This window comes from Zonotrichia albicollis, chromosome 3, assembly GCF_047830755.1.
Source record: "Zonotrichia albicollis isolate bZonAlb1 chromosome 3, bZonAlb1.hap1, whole genome shotgun sequence".
NCBI classification, from domain to species: domain Eukaryota; kingdom Metazoa; phylum Chordata; class Aves; order Passeriformes; family Passerellidae; genus Zonotrichia; species Zonotrichia albicollis.
Genome location: NC_133821.1, coordinates 60983755 through 61005912, shown reverse-complemented (window position 1 = coordinate 61005912; position 22158 = coordinate 60983755). Strand labels below are relative to the sequence as shown.

Here is a 22158-nt window from a genome sequence, read left to right as displayed (position 1 = left end):
GCAGGCAGGGAATTAAAGGATGAAGGTTGCTTCAGAGTGGTCTGTGCATAGGAGCTGGCTGCTGCCAGGCTGCCTGCGCTTTGGAGCCCAGCTGCAGCATGCAAGGCACCATTTATTACCTCCTGTACAGAAGGGAAGTTTCAAGTTGTTACAGAAAGGGAGAAAAGGAGGAGCTGTTTTATACTGATAAAATGCCAGTGCTTAGTTCTGTGCTCCTGTACAGCTGAAGTGTTAGAGTAACTGTCTTGGACACAGCTCCTCTGTGCAATTTTTACAAATGGATTTCGGTGATGAGAGGAGATGCTTTGGTTTTGTGTACCAACTGTTGTGTTTGGGTCTCTAATCCATTTTCAAGGCTCTCAACAGGGTCTCGTTGTAGCATGTGTTAATTTAAGGTGAGAATTTCCCTCTTATCTTGTTTTGAAGGACTTGGCTTTGGTAATGGTTATGTTTGCATGCGTAGGAGTTCACAAAAGCAAAGCCAGTGCTGGTGGCAGTGCAATTTTGGTTCACTCAAGGCACTGTTTTATAATAATCTTCTGAAAAGTGTAACAGGCCCTGAACAAGATTAGGGCTGCAATGTGCTTATGCTGTGACAAGCGAGGAGTAGCACTGACTTAGTGTTCAGCTCAGAGATAGTAGAAGCAGCAGCATAAGAAATTTGGTCTGTCCAATGTTCAGTATAGTGCAGAAGCACTGGAAAATACTGTCCCCAGCTGTGCTGGAACAGGCTTCCAGGCCAACACTCACCCCACTCTCTTCTTGAGGGGAAGTTTTAGAGTCATTATTGACAAGCAGATTTTGAAAACTAGCGTCTGACAAGTGAGTTTTTAAATAAGGCTCTTTACAACTTACCCTCTCCAACAACTCTAAAGAAGAGAGCAGATCATAATTTTGTCCAGACTTACTCTGAGGATTTTAGTATTAAACATCCAGGTACTTGTTTTTTTAACCTTTTTATCTGTCAGCTGTACTGCATGCATATTGGTAATTGTTGGCCAGCCATACAACTGAACTTTGAGACCTATTTATCTTTGGAAAGATTGCTGTCCTTTGTTCCTCAGATTGCATTTTTAAAATGCAAGTAAGCATGGTGTGCAAGTGTGGAATGAACACATTATTTAACTCTAAACCAATAAATTGCACTAAAATTTTACTTAGTATATTGTTTGTCTAAATATATATAGATATTGATAACACAAAGAATGTGAAATTCTAAGGACTTGCAAAATATATTTTTACTGTAAATATGGAGAGTAGTTTTTGCATGTCTTATTCATAAAGTATGAATGTAAGAAGAGGCAAAAGTCACAAGTACTGGAAAAGCTTTAATTTATGTTGACTTCTGCTTTTCCATGTATTCAGCCCCTGGATCATGGCTCACAATAATTTGCTTTTAGGACAAACAACACAATTTTGCCATTAACGAGACTCTTTAGTCCTAAATTTCAGTGATGCTGCCTTAGAACAGAATAGCCAGTTGCTGAATGCTCAGATGCTTATTCTGAGCCAGGTACTCAGGATTTTGGTCTTAATGTGTTTCTGAATTAATAAATAATAAATTCTGTCAGCTCTGACCTGTATCTGTACTTTCAATATGCTCTACCTAGCACAGCAATGCCTCTGACTTGACTGACACGCTAGCTACCACTGTTCCCAGTGTCTAGACAAAACTGCCTAGACTAGCCCCAATTCTTTATTATAACATGTACAAATTTAGACTACTCTCTTCTGTGCTTAATTCTGGGTAATTTAAGCTCTGCATTTTTTTACATTGTGTATGTCAGGTGTGACATGCTATATAAAATACACAAGGGGATTTAAGAGTAGGACTTTTATTTTGTTTTCTTTTTGAGCAGTGTTCATAAGGAAGTAGTTGGAGGTAGCAGGATTAGATGCTAAGGAGTAAAGACTATATCAGTTCTCAGTTAGCTCTGCTTTAAATTTCCCAGTTTAATGCTGAATTTCCTCTGCTGTGTATTGGCAGCGCTTTTTTACTGAGGCATGAATTTGTTCCAGCTGTCATTTCTGAAGCCTTCCCCATCCCACACACCCCCAGCACTCTCTGACAGCTAAAAAAAGTAGCTGTTCAGTCATACCAGGGGGATTAGATGACAAGTGGCAGGTACAGAATAGCTAGATTTTCTTCTTTTTTCCCTGTAATCCCTCCTCCTCTGATTTAGCTGTTTCTTTTTTCTCACGACTGCTTCTCAGTACCTTCTCTCACACTAGCAGAACTAGAGCAGGGAGCTGGAGGGTGGTCTTTCCCCGTTGGTGCTCAGAGCACCCTGTGCCCAGAGGTGTACCTGCCCTGCCACGGCTGTCTGCAGGCCTGGGGCTCTCCTGTGCTTGTGTCTCATCCACGGCTGTGCAGCCCTTGTACAGCTCCCCTTTCCAGACCCGTGTTGGGATGCAGTTCTGGGGGATGCACCTTGGCACAGGTCTCAGCAGCACTTCTTGCTTGTGTTCCCCAAGTGCCCCTTCACACTGCATTTAATCTCCTGGGGCTTACACTTCTGGAGGTAGAGACCTTCTGGAAATAGACCTGCCTCTGTCTTGTGGCTGATTCCCTTCTTCCATGGAACAGAGCTTAAGCATCTTCTTTCCAGCTCCTCAGTCTTGCTGTGGGGCCTTTGGTTTGTCATTCACCTCACTGGGAATAGCTGGTTCACTGTGCAAATATGTGCTTGATGTGCCACAGTCTGAAAAACAAGTGTTCGTATTCTGCGCAACACTTGTGTTTTTAAAAAAGCCTGTCAAAATGCCAGTGTGATGCTTTGTCTCTCAATGTTTGGCATTCAGTGTTTTTCCAGGATCTGGGTGAATGTTCCTTCTGCTTTCCAGCACATCCTCCCAGCGGCTCTAATTCTCAGCAAAGTTTTTCCCCTCGAATATGTTACGTTGTCTCTCAGGCCAGGCTTCTTTAACCAGAGCTTGTCTGGCATGTAAAGAAGCACTAAAAGCTTATAGTTTTCCTCCTTTCTCAGTGTTTTTCATAAGCCTTTTCGTCAACTTTGAATATTTTTTAATATAAATTTTCTCTTTGTGCTTGTTTTGCTTCCCACTGCTGGCAATTCCTACTTCTGCTCACACAGGCCTCCTTTGGACAAACTGGAGATAACTCATTTTGTTAATTCAAGAGGAACACCTTAGACTGTAAGGTTATTAAAGGCATTTTTCTCTGACAGATGCTGATCATGGAACAGCCTCTTTCAAAGTAGTTCTGGCCATCATAAAGTGGTTTTTTTTTTCCATTTTAGGAAGTAAACTTTGGTACTGGTATTTGGTACAGAGATTATTAACTGCTGTAGGAATTTACTGTAATTATAATGGCTGTGTGTGAGACATGAGGCGAGCTGACATCCTATGAAATTGCTTGTCAGTCCTTCTAGAGCTTGTACTTATCTTGGTGACAGAAGTATTGATTAAACTGTCTGATTGTGAACACATAGATATATTGAAACTGGTCAGAAACTTCTAAATAGATTTCATTTCCATTGCAAAACTGTTCTTGTAGGAATAATCTCTCAATTTTTAACTTGTCTTTGTTCAAAGCAAAGCTAAAAGCTGAGCCTGCAGAGGTCCTCCCTAGCCATCCTTATGGATCGATCCCTTTCAGCTCTGCCCCTGGTATAGATGCTGAATTCTGTGTTGCAACTGGTGTTACTTGAAAGCTCAGCATTTACAAATGCTTATTATTTAGTAGCAATACATATATCTTTTCTTGCCTTCCCCCCCTATTTTTTCCCCTCTTTCCACAAAAAGAAGCTGAGGTTCAGCTTTCTGTTTAAAGCTGTGCCATATAGTAATGGCAGAGCTGAGAGAGACAGCTGTTCTTCACAGAAAATTATCCATCTCTAACACTTCTTTATGCAACTTTTATTCCTTTATGGAAAGGTAGTGGTCCAAGATAAACAGCAGAGCAAATATTAGATAGTTAAATTATATCTCTTCCGGCATCTGTTAGGTATTGAAACCAGTGTTGTCAATATTTAGGTGTGGATTTTAGATGTTTGGTTGTCTGATTAATCTGTTTGTATCCTAGAGCAGGAGGTATTTTGTGTGGGAGCACACCTACACTGGTTACTAAATGCTTCTGCCAATTCCTATTTATCTCCAGCATCGTTAAAATTCATGGTGTGCCATCTGTTCTTTTCATCACTTGTCATATAAGTGGTCATATGAATGTGTATTCAAACCATGTCAAAAAATATTCCAAGGAAATGTTCGACAAGGAAATATGGGAAAGAAGTATTACTTCATGTACCTAGGCCTTTTTTGCAAGTGTATTTTCTGGATGGCATTTAAACCACAGTTTTGAAGTTAATGGAGTGTTGCATAATCCCATGGTGCAGTGCTTGTAGAAAATAATGCACATACCCGGTATGAAAGATGCAGAGAAATTTATACTGACACTATTAGAGCATCAGTGTACTCACTAGCTCTTAGAAACAGTATTTTTACTTTTTTATGACAGTTTCCTCTTCTAGATGATGCCCTAGGCCAGGCTGATGGGAATTGTGATGTAGTCCCACTGAGTTACAGTAGGACTTTTTCTGAGAATGTTCTAAATAGTTGATACATGCAGGAGAAAAGCTTGTTTTACCTTAACTTTGAGGGAGAGGTAAGATATAAAGAGTTTAGAATCACAGAAATGTTAAGGTTGGAAAAGACCTCTAAAAATAAAGTCCAACAGTTAAACTAACACACTGCCATGTTCACCACTAAACCATGGCCCCAAGTGCCACATCCCCAAGTTTTTGAGTACTTCCAGAGATGGTGATTCCACCACTTCCCTGGGCAGCCTGATTACTCTTTTGGGAAGATTTTTTTTTTCCCTAATATGCAGTCTAAAACTCTCCTTGTGCAACTTGAGGCCATTTCCTTCTCATGATGTTTCTTCTTGTTCTGTGAGAAGCAGCTGACCCCCACCTGCCTACAAGCTCCTTTCAGGCAGTTGTAGAAAGTGATGTGATTCCCCTTGAGCCTCCCTTTCTCCAGGCTAAATACCCCCAGCTCCCTCCCCTGCTCCTCTCAGCACTTGTGCTCCAGTCACTCCACCAAGTCTCTTGGCTTTCTCTGGACTTGTTCCAGCACCAGGTATTTTTATAATGGATTTATAATATGGATTTTTATAATGGTAGATCCTACCAAGTTCAGTGGTGCTCAAATTATCTTGCCAAAAATCAAGCCATCTACCCATATGTCACACTAATGTTTTGTATGAGCTTTTAAAATGGCAAATACTAAAATCTTGTGTTGGGCTGCCTTTAAGGTGTTACAGTTCTTATTGTCATTTGGAATCAGTATTTGTTAAGTTGAACAGTGGTTATTTCTGTTGATTGGAAGAGACTTAATGCAGGAATCAAGAAGAGCAGTGTCTGACAATTATTTAAGGTTTCACACAATTTTTTTGGTGACATGATTTTTGAACACTGTTCTTGGCAAAACATTGCTCTTGAATGTGAAACATCTGATAACGGCATTTTTCTATTTCCCTCACCCAACTTTCCCCTGCAAAAAAGGTACAGTGTGTGTAGCATACAGGTCCTTCCTGCTACCTTTTACCCTCTGTGTTAGTCCTGACACATGCCTGTGGAAGGAGGTAAGCAGGGAAACAAAGATTTCTGTGAGGCCACAAAGGGAATGAACTCACTGAGGTACTAAATGCTGAGTGTGTATTGTTAAAGCTGAACTGCATAAGAAATTGCTTGGAGCCTTCTGAGGAAAATTTGTTTTAATTATGTTTTCTGAAGTGGATCTAATACAGTAATGCCTGTTTAGCTTTTAAATCCGGAGTAATCAGGGGGTTTTTTTCCAACTTTCATTTCTAGTGATATTTTTGTTCAAATGAATTGGTGTCTTTCATCCCCTAGGCTTTATTTATAACTGCCTCTTTATCCTTGCCTGCAAATGCTTTCAAGCTGTTTTCGGAGGGCTTCTTAGAATTCCTACAGTCTGCTTTTAGGCTGCTCCCAGATTGGTGTGTTCTGGACTCCAGCACCCCTATAGTGGAACTGCTGGGTACAAAGATGAGTAGTAAGATGAAAAAATCCTGGCATCTAATTTCTTGGTTTGTTTTTTTTTTCTTTTCTTTTTTTTTAGTTAGAGATAGATGCTGAAACAAGGATACAGTTTTGATTTGAATAATAGTAATGAATCTTCTGAGGTTTTTTTCTTTATAAAGGGTTGTTGAAAGAGCATTCAGAACTCCAAAATTAGATCTCGTTCTAGGCTGGTGGGCACCAATCAAAAGTATGTTGCAAATAATGGGAATATCTCCTCACTTATATTTCATTCAGGTCCCTATAAGTCCTCTCTCCAGTCCTGCATTATGGATGTGCAATTTGTAAAGAAGTTTTTGCCAGTATCTCATACCATACCTTTAGAAACCTGGGATCTGCCAGTCATCTTATAAGTCTTATTAAAACGTATTGCTAAAATGAAATCTTCTTGTGGCTCTTTCCTCAGCTTGAATTGGGAACTTGTATTGTGGCTTAAATGCTTTCCGCCTTTGGGGTTTTTTTAATGCAAAATGATGTAGAATGGCATTAAGGTGAAATCTTGGAACAGTCTGATTTTAAAGGGAATACAGCAATATTTAAGTTTCAATATAATAAGGTGAGTGATCTACTACTAAGTAAAATGGTTAATTAATATCTTCTTCCTTATTTTAGGAACTGAAGGTTCTGAAACACAAGATAAGAAAGTGACTTCAGGACAAAGCAATGCTGGAACTAAACCAGGTACACCATTCCACATGCTCCATGTTTTAAGGCTGTTTGCCTCAATGGCGCATGGAAAACAGCTGTTGTCACAGAAACTTCTAAAGTGTGTTGCTTTTGTACCTCACTGTTTCAGACAAAACTGGTATCAGTGACTGGTCATGTTTAGATAGGCTGAAATATGTGATTGTTTGCAAAGAAGCAAAACTGGAAAAATCGAGTAATATTTTAGAATAGCTTAGGAATGAGGGCTGGGAAGTGAGAGAAGACAACAGAAGCCACCGTATTTGCATCTGTGCTTGAATAAGAATTATGTGCTGTAGGCAATGATTTGCAGCTTTGTATAAATGTGCCTCTGTTCAGGCATTTCCTCACTTACCACAAAGCATGCCACGTTCTGCAACACACTCTGTGCAGTGGGCAGATGTTTCTCATTACTTCACCATACCTCACGGGTACATTGTGTGGAATTAATTCACTGTTTGCTTACACAGTTGAAAATGTATGTGCTAAAAACCCTACTGTAGCCCTTGGTGTCATGGGTCTGCTCCCCTTGCATGCTTAGACCAAGATCCAGAAGAGGACTTAGATATCTAAATTCTGCTTATGTTGCAATGCAGGTACCCAAGGTTAAAGAATGAAATTAGTAATGATTTTGCTCAGATGCCTGGGAAAGCAGAGGTGCTGGTGGTGCTGAGGACCAGGCCCACTGTAACATCCCTCTTTCAGCTCCTGGACAGCTTGGCAGCTCAGTGCCTGCTTTGTACTGACAGATGTTCTCTATCCCCAAGAGGGGTGCCTTGGCCTGTGTCCCCAGAGGGAAGGAATCCCAGCGCTGTGTTCAGATCCCACCTGGCATGCTCTGCCAGGCATGCTGGGTCCTGCACAGAGCAGGAATCACGGCCGCTCTCAATCAGATAGACACTATTGGAAAAGGAAGAGAAAACAAAGACGATATTACCTCTTTCCACAGTGCTTTGTGGTGGACAGTGTTCAATACTTGCTTTATTCTACAGTAGTTTAATCCTGTTTTCATTTCTCAGAAGGGCATCTTAGCTGTTCCAATGTTCCCTTCATCTGTGGTGGTGTGTAGATGAAATCCAAAATTCTTGGGGCTGGAGTGAGGGAAGGCAGAGTGAGCTGACAGTATGAGCCACAAAAACTGGTCATATTTACAAATATATATGGCAATTGTTAAATTAGGAACTTAATTTCTACAAATATAAATTTCGCTTAAGAGTTTGTTGAGTCTTAGTTCTATAGATTTGTAAAACTTATTTTTTCCTTTTGTTGCTATCATTAGGGACAAAAACCTATTGATGTTTCAGTGCAGAATTTCTGCAATATACTGTTCAAGGCTTCTAAGCTTTCAACATTACCTGTTAACTTGTTAAAATGAATTTTGAACACACACTAAATGTTCTAAATATATGGTCATATATTGTTTTCATATGGAATTTAAAGGCTTAATTTCCAGCAGCAGGTAAAAAACTAATTTCTCCTATGTAGAACTATGGCTTATTTATTCTCCAGACATCCCTATCATACATATGCTTAATTCTATGCCTGTTACATAAGCGGAGGGAAATAGATTGCTGAGTGTGAGTTCCCACATATTGCAGTTTTACCAGACTGCAAGTTCCAAAGCAGCATGTGGGTCTTCCTGGAGTGTTGTCTCTTAGGTTTTGCATATGCCAAGTTGGCAATTATTTCTCTAAAAAATGAGAAGTTCTTGCAGGATTTGTTGCAGCTGACATTTTCCCCATTTCCTTTCACAGTAACTTAAAGCTTATGGTCTGATGAGGAATATGAGCAAAAGAGTGTACAAAATATTTTGTTTGTTTGTCCTGGTGTTCCTACCAAATAAGAAGAAATGCCAGTTCCCCAGGTATTTGCCTGGTGGGTTTTTAATGAATAAAGATGTGAGAAATAAAATGGGGAGCAGTCCCAGTGAACTCTCTTCTTTTGCCTCAGTTTGAAACTATTGATGCTCTGCACTGAGGATGCCAGCAGAACATCTGGATTCAGAATGCAGATGTTGGAGGCTGGGGTTCTAGCCAAACTATGAAGATATCATTTTGAAGACTTAGAGAAGATATTTTAATTATCAGTGTAAGTCTTGCACTGATAATATGTGCTCCAGTGTCTAGTAGAGCAAATGCAATGCCGGTCTGCTGCAAAGGTGTTACCCTCATCTTTGTACTAATATTGATTTAGCTCTTTGTGATCCCAAATGTATGCAAAATCAATTGTTACTGAAGACACACACTCTGCATAGCCTGCAACTTAATGTGAATTCTTTAGGATTGTTCCAACATCCTGCGGTGTTGGGAGAGGGGCTGCTGTTGCCTGAACACTATCAGGTGTGTGATATGGAAAAAATAATTGGATATCTTCAAACAGAGTGGCAGAGGGCAACTTTAAAAATTTATTTTATTCCTTCATTGCTTATAATTAGGAATTCTTAAGGGAGACCTTTTCAGTTTGCCTGTCCATGTAACCCTCCTGCCTCTTTGAAGAATTGTTGCCTCTCTCCAATAGGGAAATCTCTCTTCTCAAGAAAGGGAAAAAAACCCCGAACTGGAAGGGTATTCTGAAAGAAGCAGGTTTCTACATTTTTCTCCAGTGCCTCATCATTTTCTGTCAACTCAATGTTACATTGACTTTGCTGACAGCCCTTGAAGGGAATCCTTGTTTTCCAGGGAAAATGTGCATTATTCCACAAGCACTAATTACTGATGCCGCAGAAATTCATGTTTTGTGAACCTTGTGTGCCAGTCACCAGAGAGAAGGAATAATATTACCCTTTTGACCTGTGTCTGCATGCTGAAGGGGCTGTGTGTGAGTCAGCGCGCTGCTGAACATCAGCCAAATGCAGATGTACACCCTGCAGTGGGTAAATCTCTGCCATGCCATGGCTGAGCAGTGTCATAAATGGCAGCACTCTGGGCTAGCCAGGCAACATCGAAGTTTTGACCTGCAGCTGGGTGACAGATTACCTTTGCCTTTGCCGGTGACTTTTTCACTTGTTGTGCCCTTCATGGGGGCTGTCGTGTGTGAAGGTTCTCCGTGCCCACTGTGCAATGGGTTTGCTCCTTGCAGCTGTTACTTTGCACTGCTATTAGCACTCTTAATTGGGGCTCTAGTCTGACAGTAGTTGAGATAATAGTTTTTCACTGATAAGAGTTCAAGTGTAATTAAAGAGTGGTAGCTGTTGGTGAACAGGTTCACCCAAGAAATCCTGTCATTCTCATGCAGAAAACTCTGTTAGAGGATGAAATGCACATATTTTTTTTTTTTAAATCTAATTCAAATATCTATTCAAAATTAGTTTAGCACAGCCTCACTTCAGGGACATACTTTGCAAATATCTTTAACCTCAGTTTTATGACCCATTGTATTGTTTGCTAATAACTTTTTTCATAGGTATGCAGCCTATACACAAGTAGGCTGACTCTACATGTTTTTATAAGTTGATTACATGTGTATTTACAACGAATAGTGAAAAGGCTCTGTTGTCTTGTGTTCTTTCATGATGACAGTATTCAAAAAGCTCTTTATCTTAAAATACTTTAAAACTGAGTTCCTCTCAATACCAAAATAAATCAGACCATTTATTTATATCCAGAAATCTTTTTTATTTTTCTGTGGGTTTTTTGTTTATTGCGTTCTTATGCAAAGCAGACTTTTTCAGTGCTACTGAAAAAAACTCCATAAAATTAAGAGCTTTCCAGGTTTAACAGAACAGGCTGAGTAGGAAATTGGTTTTGGCAGCATGCTGAGATGAATTGCTAACTTGGATTTTGTTCCCTTTGTCTGGAACAGCTCCATTGCTGAGACTGGAAGTTGGATGCTAGCTGTTCAGCACTTTGTTGTCTTCCAGAACCATCATTGAGCAAGTGATGTTTTCCAACCAAACCTGAATTTTTAAAGTCAGAGCTGGGCTCTGACACAGATCTTTCATGTGATCCTCGGTCTTACTGCTGTGATCCAAGCAGCCAGTTGCAGATAGTTTTGAAGTATTCATGTAGATAAATTTCCATGTACGATAGAAAAAGCTCTCATCTTACTTGACTTGTAAGTTCATGCATGTGATGCCTCACTGCCTTTAGTGTATTTGTCAGAGTTTTTAACACATGTGCACACAAACATCTTTTGACATCAGTATCATACTTTTTCCAGAGGCTCAGCCAGAACTGCTTTAGAACAACTCAGCCAGAGCAGTGTTTTGGTTCAGCCTGTTTTGCTTGGATGCTGAGGTTCTTGTGTCATGATATAGGGCTTATTAGCTGTTCTGAGGCAATATCAAGGGGAAGACAAAGCTTGATTATAATAGCCTTTCCCGTGGATGCATTTTGGAGAGGTATTATGGAATAATAAACAGTATTCTCTCTAGAAGTCAAGTTGTTTTAGGCTTGGAAACAAAATAAAGCTTCTTCCTTGGTTTTGACAAGCAGTAGTCCTGCTGGGTATTTGCAGTCACATGTTAGTCTATTCTTTAGAAGTATTTTATTTATTAAAAAATAGGAATGCATTCTAATTATCAGTTTTCTGGGTTTTTTAAAATAAGATGAATTTCTCAAAACATTACCTATTTTGACAGAATAATTAGGGTTGTTAAACAGCCACTGTCCTTTAAGTTTGGGTTTGGTAGTATTTGGTTTTATGCTGTGTGTCTAATACTCCTCTTTCTCCATTTGTAGATCACCCAACAGTACTAAGGGTTGATGACAGGCAACGGCTTGCCAGAGAACGGAGAGAAGAGAGAGAAAAACAGCTAGGTAAGGCCCTGCTGGTGTGTGTTTGTTTGTTTGTTTTTACTGGACTATCATCTGCATGCAGCATTATTGCCAGCTTACTTTTAGGGCCAGTCAGCAAAATGGTAGTGCTAGATTTGCAATAGTATCATCTCAGATACTTTACCATATCTTTAAAGTAAATCTTTTAGTTCATCAGTACTGTATCTCTCACCTGTTCTATTAATGTGAATGAAAAGTAGGTGTTAATTCTGAAATCATGCAAGGGAACTTAGCTGATGTAAATGGAATTTTGAGGTTTTGGGATATTTTATCAATTAAGATTAAAATGCTAAATACCATAAAATAGAATTGAAGAATATGTTGCCAATGTGTGCTTTGAATTTTTTAATGTACACTTGGGGTGCATTTTTCAGGTCAAACCTGTAGTAGGTGTCAAATAGGTGTGCTCAATATCTTATGTCAGCTATGCCTGCATAAGCATAACACAGTTTGAGTGAATAGTGAAGGCTGCCTAACAAGTGACTACTGATGGGCAGTGTACTGAGTATGATGGTGAGAGAATTAAGAATTATGTGAAGCCAAACTGGTGGCTTTGTGAACAATGTTTAAATGTTTGGCTGCCACAAAGTTCTGTGGTAATTGGGAGGTTGGGAAATACAAGTATTTCCTCTTTTTTATGTGTTTACTCTGATTTATTTCAATGCTGAATTGTTCTAAGGGCTTGAGAAACAGAAGTTCTTTATTTCCCATTTCCAACTTCTGAAAGTTTATTGAACTATATTGTAATTCCAGCCAGAATTATGCTGCTTCTTCTAACCTGAAGAGCATCATTAATTGTCACCTAGGTCTTGATAGCATTTTTATCCTTCCTTGTTTACAGCACCTTATAACATTGCAGTAGCCATGCATGAATCACTAGGATTGTTTTGGAGGGGAAAAGGAAAGCTTTAGTTTTGGCTTGCTCAAGGGGTAACATGACAGGATATTTGATAATCCCTGAAAAGCTGCTCCTCGAGTTGAGGTTGATGGTATGTGTAGGCTTAGTTTCTTCAGGTTTCAGAGCAAATGGATGTTACTGGCCCATTTTAATTAATTATTCACATATGATGGTTCCATGTCTTGAATTTCTTTTTTTCTCAGATTTTATCATTGTATAATAACAATGCTTTAGTCAAATGCAAGAGAAAGATACTTTCCTTGAATTTAACTCTGATTTTTCTAGCTATTGATAAGTGACTATTTATTACCAGAAGGGCATGACTTCTGTTGATAAATGTGCTATTTTGTGTGATGCGTTTTAAAAGCAACATCAAAGCAACATCAGAAATTTTTGTTAGTTGACGTGGAATCCTTCATTTCCGCATGGGAGAGTTTTGCATGTCCCTGTGATGTATAACTGTATTGCGTGTTGTTGCTTGGAGAATTATTTTGAACTAACAAGAAAATTGAAAGTTGCATTGTACTTTCATCTGTATATTTGTCTGCTATGATTTAGTATATTTAGGAGCTGTCTCTTGAGATTTGTGTTCCAGTACAGCAGAGCAATGATTTTTACAACAGCATGTAACTTTTTCTTTTTTTTTTTTTTTTGTGCATTTAGTGCAGATCCTAGATAATCAATCACTCATGTCATGTGAACCGCAGCAAAGAAATTCCTAAGCTGTCTCTCTTAAACATTAAGTTGTATAATACTGTTACATAAATGTGTCTTGCTAAAAATTAGAGTTGGATTTTGTTAATACTGGGACATCAGCCATGCAGCAGTAAAGCAACTGAAGGAAGGAATTTTAATTTTTTTTTCAATAGAATTAGGTTGGATTTGAGCTTAATTCCTTTCCTTTTGATTCAAGGGATCTGTCAGGTTTAGCAAAGACTTCTTTTTATACAGAAGTTGAGAATTTCAGTCCTACCTCAAATAAAATTATTCTTTGTTCTAAAAAAAGGAAAGGACAGGGTTCAATTCTCTAGGTCTAGAGCTGGTAGTAATTTTGTTTTGTACTTTCAGCAACTTGAACTCCTGGGGGTCAGGAAAATTTTCTGCTTCTGTTAAGAACATGTGGAGTACCACTTTAATAAGGATTAAATTTATTTATTAGGTGATATTCTGTTATTAAAGAAGAGTTGATTTAAGACCATTTTTATTTCCCCTTTTTTACTCTCAAATTCTATTTTTTTCAAGTTCCACTGTGCTGTAATAGCTTTCCTGTGGTGGATTGGCATGTGCTCTGAACTCCTGAGGATTTCCTTGCACCTGGAAATAGTATTTTAGCAGTCTTAGACTACTTAGCACACTTGGGTTTCTAAGTATTGCTTTTAATGAGTGCTTAGAGAATAGGAAATGCTATCATTTTTGTCTGAATATATATATATGTAGCACATAAATGTGTTGGGACTGTTGGTACCTGCTGTTTCTTGAGGATCATGTTGAGCCACCTAATGGAAATGATTAAAGAAGCTTCTACAAAAAAATGCCCCTTTCGCCTTTAGTATATTCATGGGGTTTTTCTGACTTTTCTTTAGGTCACCTAGAAGATACACAGGGACACAATCAGCAAATCACACCATCAAAAAGTGATTGTTTTAGTTTCTTCACTGTAGGAAAGGCATTGCTTTTGAAATGCCATCCCAACACTTCTAAAATATTAATTCTTTGACTTTTTTCTTCGCAGTTCCTTTTGCATGACTAAAGTTGTAACAGTTTCATGGAGGATTTTCTGCTTCAATCTTTTTAATCTCCTGACCATTTGGTATTGTGTGTTTTGCTGATATCACGTTCAGGCCTTAAAGGATTAGGGTGATATTGATTTTCTAAGTAATGCTTCCAGAGTTGTCACTTGCACTTTAGTAACCGAGTTTTAATTTTTGTGCTTTTTCCACTAGTGCTCTTTCCCATAGCACCTGTGCATAAAAGTTAACACCTGCGCTTTAAAATAAATATATCAGATCTCTGTGTGAGACTAACCCTCTTGAATTGTGCAAAATGGAAGTCCCAAGAGAGGCAGTGGTAGGTCAAATGGCTCTGTTCCTGGAGGCCATAGCAAAGGGAGCTATCACACTGGCTCCAGCTTGGCACTTACATGTATTCTGGCCCTGAATGTTGAGACAAACATGTTGGAACTGACTTTTTATGAAGGCAGCCATGGTAGATGGCTTGCTCAAACTGGAAAACATTACTGAAAATTGCTGCTTTTTCATCATGTGGGTTTTACCCTTATCTGCCGTACTGATTGTATCTGTACTGCCAAATTGACAGTGTTGAAGAGCATTTCCTGATGCTAAAACCTAATTGTTCTTACTATAAAGCTGTCATGATGGATCCTGGCAGGGTGTTGGCTCCAGCCAGCTAGCTGTCTGCTTGCTGATTCCCAGACAAGGTTTGGGAATTGGCTGGGAAGGTCCATGGGCTTTTCTGCATGTGCAGATTAAGTGCTGTCACCATTTTGGAGGGTGGAAGTTTAGTGACAGAGGAGAAAGTTGTTCCATATCAGTTAGTCTGTTTCCTCCCTAACTGGAAAGCACAGACCTGGTCCTCCCTAACTGGAAAGAAAAATCAAAACGTGTTTTTCAACAGGAAAAATAACTGGGGTGTTAAAATGGATTTCATTCAGGCAAACTTAGGTGGTGGCCTAGCAAAGAGGAAGAATTTTCTTGTTATTACTTAGCAGTATCTTGGTCCCTGATTCTTGAGAAAACTGAGTCTCACTTTTTGAGTCTCACTTCTGTGCATGTTTTATCTACGCTAATCCTGCTTGAAGTCTGATCTTTTTTTAATCAGAATTATGATCCTGACAAGGACATGTGGTTAATTTAGTTTCTGGTGTTGGGAACAAATGATGGTAATACTGCTTTAATACTTCCTTAAATAAAGAGTGATTAATCTTAGCTCTTAGAATATGTCTGAGTTTCAAGTTGGCTAAATTAATTAAATTCTTAATACTTACAATGCATAAGCACTAAAAAGTAGTATTTTAAACATCACAGAAAGTGATCACTGGGATAATAATAACATTAATAAAAATTACAATTTTTTTTCTGTGAGTAAATTCCTTCTGGCCTGTTTTCTTCCCTGGCACTTGGGGGCAGAACTTTATCCAACAGAAGAAAGCCCCACAGAAACTGGGAATCATTGACTCTAGCGTATGAATAATTTTGGGATCTCCGTGGAGAATTTGAATGTTGAAAGAGTTTATAAGACAAGAAAACAATTTTTAAGGAAGACTAGTTTAAAAAGTTATGTGATAAATGTCCCTTGGACTGTGATTACTGGGGAAAGGTTGGCTTAACTTCACCTTTAATTACAGCTCTGAAGTTCACCTTCTAATTTGTTCAGTCAGCCCCTTCTGTGTAATGTCCCCATTTTTAGGTATGGTTAAAGCATCACTGATCCATTTTACAGCTAATGCAGCAAAGAGGCAATCACAGCCTCAGTGCAGAACTGGCAGTGAGCAAAGGTGAAAGAGCAGTCAGAGGAGAAAGCTCTTGCTGAGGTCAGTGCTGTAAAGTTAGAAAAGATAAAGGGTGGAAAGCATGACAAAGACTGGCAAAGACAGCTCAGGTGAGCTGTCCGTCTGAGGTGGATTCAAAAGGCAGACTGAGCAAGCATGGTGGTAGACTGATCTGCCTTTGTATAGACAGTAAACCAAAAGAAAAAGAGAATCTGGGGGCACATTCTTTGCTTCACAGAGGTAAACAGAAAATAAAGGCTTTGACACTTAGTGCATGCTCCTCCTTCCCTCGCTGCCTAAAACCCCTGCAAAGAATAGTTCTAGTATGGGTGGCTGGGGAAAGAAACTGCAAAATTATTTCCAAGAAAGAAATATGCAAGGTTTGTAGCTAGCGTCGTCCGCGTTACATTAGTTAATTCCAGTGTAAAATTTATTGATTTCAAGTCTTATGCGTCTCTTGATATTGGAGTGTCTCTTTCTTGATTGACCTTGTTTTCTCTCGCTGTTATTCACTTCAGAAGTGTCAGAAACACAGCCTTAATTATGTTGCTTTGTAATCTAACCCAGCATTCTAGTTTGCAAACAAGCAGAAGGTATTCAACAGCATGTCTAGGGCTCAATTTCTAAACCCTGTTTTTATGCTCTAATTTTGTGTCCTTGTATCACATGCCTGTGTTCAAATATATTGATTGTACTAAGGAATGGAATTGAAAATGGATCAGGCTGTAACTTTTGTTTGTACTTTCCAGCTTTAATGTAATTATTCCAATGGAATTTAAGCTTTCAGCGTGCAGGTGCCATCTGAATGGTGACCAGACTTTCCTTGAATGAATCTTGCACATTGTCATACAATACGAGATATTACAAGGGAGAGAAGGACCATGAACCTCTTAATGCTCAGGCCTGAAAAAATGCTTTTTTGTTGGATCATACCCCCAGTGGAGTTCTTTGTTGGCTTAGCACCAGGCAGAGCTCTTGGCACAGTTTCTGGAGACACCATTATAGAAGTTGGTGTTCTTCCCTGCCACATCCTCTAAATGGCTGCTCTTTCAGGTTGATGAGACCCTTTAGAGATATCATCAGTTTCCTGTAGGCTTATCTGCTGATTCTTTCTATCAGCAAGGCATTTGATGCTGTGCTTCTAGAAGCATGCCTGTGTATCCAGAATAGAGCTTAATATATTTTAAAAATATTTTTTTACGTTAGAGCAGAGGTCTAAAGAGTAAACTTTTTACTCTACAAGACAATTTTTTCTTATCTGTTTGGGGTGGCAGGAAAATGTTTCTGAAAATTCATAAATGGGGACATAAGAATGAAAGAAAAATATTCTAAACTTCTTATTTTTCCTGATGATATCCTTATATATCTAAGAACACTAACTTATGTCCCTGTCTGTTCCTACCTTACAGGTGACCAAAACTGAGCCCTTAAGTTCATAGAAGAATGTCAGTAGTGCATGCAGGAAGAAGTGTAAACAAAGCAGATGTTCTCCTTTGATTCTCTAATAAGACAAAATGCAGGAATTGAAAATTGAAAAAAATTAAAAGTAGTCAAGATTATATCTCTATCTGTGAAAAAAGTTAATGAAAATAGATATTACACTTATTTCAGCAAACAGATGTATCATAAATCATACTTTCATGTACTTGTTAAGTACTTGATCCAAGCATAAAATTAGTAACTTCCTCATGTTAGCAGGTGGGCACATTTTCTGCCTGTAGCCTAGAGGTGGAAAGATGTAGCTTTTTACTTGTTTTGAATCAGATCTGTTATTTTTGTTAAAAGTTCTTCCAGCCGAACACGTCCATTTGCCTGGGTTAATTCCTCACTAATGCTTGTTTCTCTTACTGAACTGTCTTGCTCTATCACAATAGTGTGATTTTTATCACCCCTTCTCAGAGAAGCAGAAAGATGAAGATAAGTGTTCTGTCCAGAAGTCCAGCCTTCGATTGTCATACCAGAACTAAGAATGTACATAAATATCTTTTTAGCCTCTCTCTTCTGAAATTTAGTCTTAAAAGTTCAAATGTCCTATTTTCATTGCTTTTTCTAAACAATATGACAGACTGAATCCTATGGAAATCACCATGAACCGTGTCTCAAGGAAGTTTAGCCATTTACATTAATAAAAGCAAGAACAAATAATCTCCATGTCTTTTACAGGCAAATTAATATTCCAGTGACACCGGTTAAGAAAGCTGTTGAGGTTTTGTTGGGTTTTTTTTCTCCTTTTTGTAATTTATTAATTTTCAGTAGACCACCAAAGAGCTTTTTTGTGCTGGGTTGCATTGTAAGCATATTCCAGGCAGAAAAGAGCCAGCTCATCACAGGATCCATGGAAGTCTTGTGGCTCAAAGCAGCAGCTCGTCTTGATATGATCAATAGTCTGTACATAAGTGACTATTCATTAAAAGCTGAAATGCTACAGCAAGCTGGATTTTCATAAGATACATGTAGTTATGCTTCTTAGATGCTCTTAGCTCCTTCAAAGACAATGGATTTTTCAAATCTTCTGCAAAAGGGTTTGATTGAGTTCCAGTTTTGAACAACTGCATACTTTGGGTTACTTAGTGCGTTCAGAGTCTAGGTAACAGGATGTATGCGCTGGGTTTGGGGGTTTTTTTTGCTAGGTTGGTTTGCTGTGGTTGAATTTTGGTTTTTTTTAATTAATTTTTGTACCACTGTAGTGAAAGGATTCTGTAAGAGTCTAGAGCATTTCCTGTGTGATGGTGGCACTGACTTAGACTGCAAACATACAATGTTGCATAAGGGAACAATCTAGTTCCACTCTGGGTCCCAAAGCTTTCAAGACGTCAGTGCGGAGAGGTCCAGAGTATCATCAGTGGTTTCATGTGGACTGCAGTCTGAGCCTGCATCTACAAAATCAATGAAAATTCAGACCCTCATAGGGAAAAAAATTGGTCCTGTGTAGGGCTTCTTGATTTGTCTTGATTAGCTCTTCTGAAACATGTTGTTTGAAGCTGTGTATAAGTGGAAATATGTGACAGATTAATGTTTACCTTTAGACTTCTTTGGTGGGTAACTTCCTTCCTTTTGTTGGTCCAGGTGCTGGAATTGTTTTTCCATCCACTTCTATCATAAGAGATCTGTATTGACCAATAAAGGTGAAAGTTCTCATAGTTTCACCTCTCTTTTTATTGTCTTTTTTCAGTAAAATATTACAGAGAATTAGCATGGTTTATGTAACAGAAGTTTGTTCACATGCATCTGACTTCAGTATTTAGGCATTTTAAGCTGGCAAAAAATCCTTTCTTCCATGAAGAAACTGTCTGCTCAAATAACTGTTGGTAATTCATAATAAGTATATTGAGATTAGATAAAATCAGTGTTTGGCCAGGGTACATTTTAATACATGAGGAGAGATAAGGATATTATTTATCTCTGAGGAAAGAGAGTTCAAAAGGCTTTCCATTTACCGTGGTTATTCGAAATGTATTAAAGACTTCACTACATAAAACAAGTTAATACTTTTATTTCTCAATTTTCTCACAGCTGCTAGAGAATCTGTGTGGCTAGAAAGAGAAGAAAGAGCACGGCAACATTATGAGAAGCACCTAGAGGAACGCAGGAAGAAGCTAGAAGAGCAGAGACTAAAGGAAGAGAGAAGGCGAGCTGCTGTAGAGGAAAAGCGAAGGCAAAAACTAGAAGAAGAGAAGGTAAAAATGAATGCCATGAAACAGCTTTTCAACTTCTCTTGCCCTAAGATACAGTACTATCAGCCTTTTTCTCTAAGAGCTGATGTAGACAATGCAACATGAGCCATGGTCAGTATGACATAGTGTGTGGAAGGATTTTAAGCCTTACTTCCACATGTACTGCTTCTGTTATGAATCAAATGCAGTAAGTTGAGCCTGCCTGGATTACTGTGTATGGCACTGTGCAGACTCATGCAGAAAAACAATTTGGGTCAGGTTTGTATGGTTATCCGTTAATTCTTAGCCATTCGGTTTAAGGGTAGTTACATATAAGTTGCCCTAAGAAAACCTTTTCAGAAATGAGTGTGCAGTGAAATATGCTCTTGGCTGATTTGCCTCCCAGTTAAACTGGGAAGTATGAGCAGTGTGATCCTATCAAAGCCACCTCATCCTTGTGGGTGTTGTGTTTCCTATCTCTCGCACTCTTCTGGTATTTAGTACATGGGAAGTAGCACTAGGGTATATTTGTGTAGTGGCAGGGCCACTTAAACAGATCTTACCTTTTCAAAATTTCATTTTATGTTCTAACTTATTTATGGCTTACTTGCTGCTTAATTTTGTTTTAGTCTGTGTGTCTTAAGTAGGCAGCACATAAGCTTAAAGACCTAAGATGCCTACTTGGTATTGTCCATGTGGTGGAGGGTAGAAGGGTTTGATAAGAAAATCAAGTTAAGAACGCAGTAGTATCCAAATGTGTTATCCTGTTGTACTCAAGGAACGACATGAAGCTGTTGTACGTCGCACAATTGAAAGAAGCCAGAAGCCAAAACAAAGGCAGAACAGGTGGTCCTGGGGAGGAGCACTGCACAACCGCATTAATAACACAGGTAACGAGGGAGCCTTGCTTTGCTTGCCAGTTTCCCTTCCCCACCAGTCAACTGGAATTTACATTTCTTCTTCTGAAAGGAAGGATGTTTCAGTGTATGTTAGTTTGAATTCTTTTCTCTGGGTCCTGTTATTGCTAACAGTGGCATGTTTGTGACATTCTTGTGTAGCAAAAAGGTAACAAGGAGAAAGAAACCTAAACAAAAGTTACAGCTTGTTTTGGGAGTTGACTTATTCTGTAACTACCTTGCTACAGCTTCTCGCTCCTGCTGCTTTCCTGTTGTTCGTGCGTGTAATATGTATGTGGTGTGCTTGTGTGGTGTCAATCTTGTGATATGAGCTACTGTGGCAAATGCTAGCTTTGTGCCTCTGAGAGTAGGTCTGGTGGAAATGACCAAATACTGAGATTAAAGTAGACACAAGGAAGGAAAATTGTTCTTTATAATAAGAGATCTGTGCTGTGTACTGAAATTTGGGGAAATAGAAGTCCCTTTTCTTCCCCTTAAGATTGGCAAATTAAGTGAATTTTAGCTATATGCTCTTCTGCCCGAATATCTTCTCTAACTTAATCTGCCAATTATTAATGTGTATATGCCCTGTTCAGTATGAATCAAGTCTCCCAAAAGAGAACTTTACTTCTTTTAACAGGAAGTGATGCTTTAAGTTATCTTCTTCCTATTCTAATTTCTATGTGTCTAACCTCTCATCAGGGGAGGAAAAAAAAATTGAGAAAAGAATGCTCTGAAATCTTTGTCATATATAATTTCAGTAAACATTTATTTTTCATAAAAGGTTACTTTTTTGCTTAACTTTGTATAACTTATTTGATTTTTATTTTATTTTCTGTGAAAAATCATTGTTTTGCATTCTGTCCCTAGGTTATTATTTTGAATCATCATTCACCTTTCTCGATTTAGCAGGCCTGGAGCACCACTTCAAATCTCTGGGTGGTGCTAGAAAACCTGGTACATAATGCTGTGGTTTGTTATTCCTTCACCTGTAGCTAGTTCTCAGGAAGTGAGATCATCAGTAACTAAACCACCCTCATGTAGTTGCAATGCATGCTTAACACCATGCTGATAGATTAGAACTGTTAGTACCAGATTTTTCATTATTATTTATTTTTCTGGTGGAGAGTTACTGCTGGCTGACTCTAAAGATTTGGCACAATTCACTGAAATGAAGCATAATATTCTATCTGCTGGAATTCAAGGAGAGCAAATTTGAATATTTTGTTATTTTCTAAAACCCTTTTGGCATGTAGGATTTACAATTTTGCACATGAACACAGACACATAACCAGCTGCATTGGCTGTTTCGTTGCTCATGGGTATTTTAATTCCTTTTTTTTGTTTCTTTTTTGGGTTTTTTTGGATAAAGAAAGCAGCAATTTTCAAGGCAACGGATTGCATTTGGCCTGTTTTACATTTATAGGATTCATACTGCCAACACTTGTATGCAAATCCTTATGCTGAATGTCATTCATTTAAATAAGGTTCATTGACACGAGAAATGTTGTCATGCCTAACAACAGAGGTGATTTTCAATATTGTCATTTGTCATCTTCAGAAAGTCAGTTTATGCAGTACATCCTTTCTGCCAAATGTAGAAGCTTTATGGCTGTACTGATACACTGTGTAGTTTCTCAGTGGCAGATTATGCATGAGATCAAGATCTCCCTCCCATT

At 38.6% G+C, this 22158-nt stretch overlaps 1 protein-coding gene across 8 annotated transcripts in view; it reads left to right on the top strand.

Moving 5' to 3' along the window:
• Window positions 1-22158, top strand: part of MAP7 (microtubule associated protein 7) — a 109284-nt gene that overhangs the window by 54848 nt on the left and 32278 nt on the right. For 4 of the 8 annotated variants that reach the window (XM_074537612.1, XM_074537611.1, XM_074537610.1 and 1 more), the window contains 5 exons: window positions 6678-6746; window positions 11429-11506; window positions 19444-19607; window positions 20362-20473; window positions 21350-21436. In XM_074537612.1, the coding sequence (XP_074393713.1) occupies window positions 6678-6746; window positions 11429-11506; window positions 19444-19607; window positions 20362-20473; window positions 21350-21436 (510 nt within the window). The remainder of the gene's footprint in view (window positions 1-6677; window positions 6747-11428; window positions 11507-19443; window positions 19608-20361; window positions 20474-21349; window positions 21437-22158) is intronic. The other 4 variants (XM_074537613.1, XM_014268589.3, XM_026794846.2 and 1 more) reach the window with 1 other exon arrangement.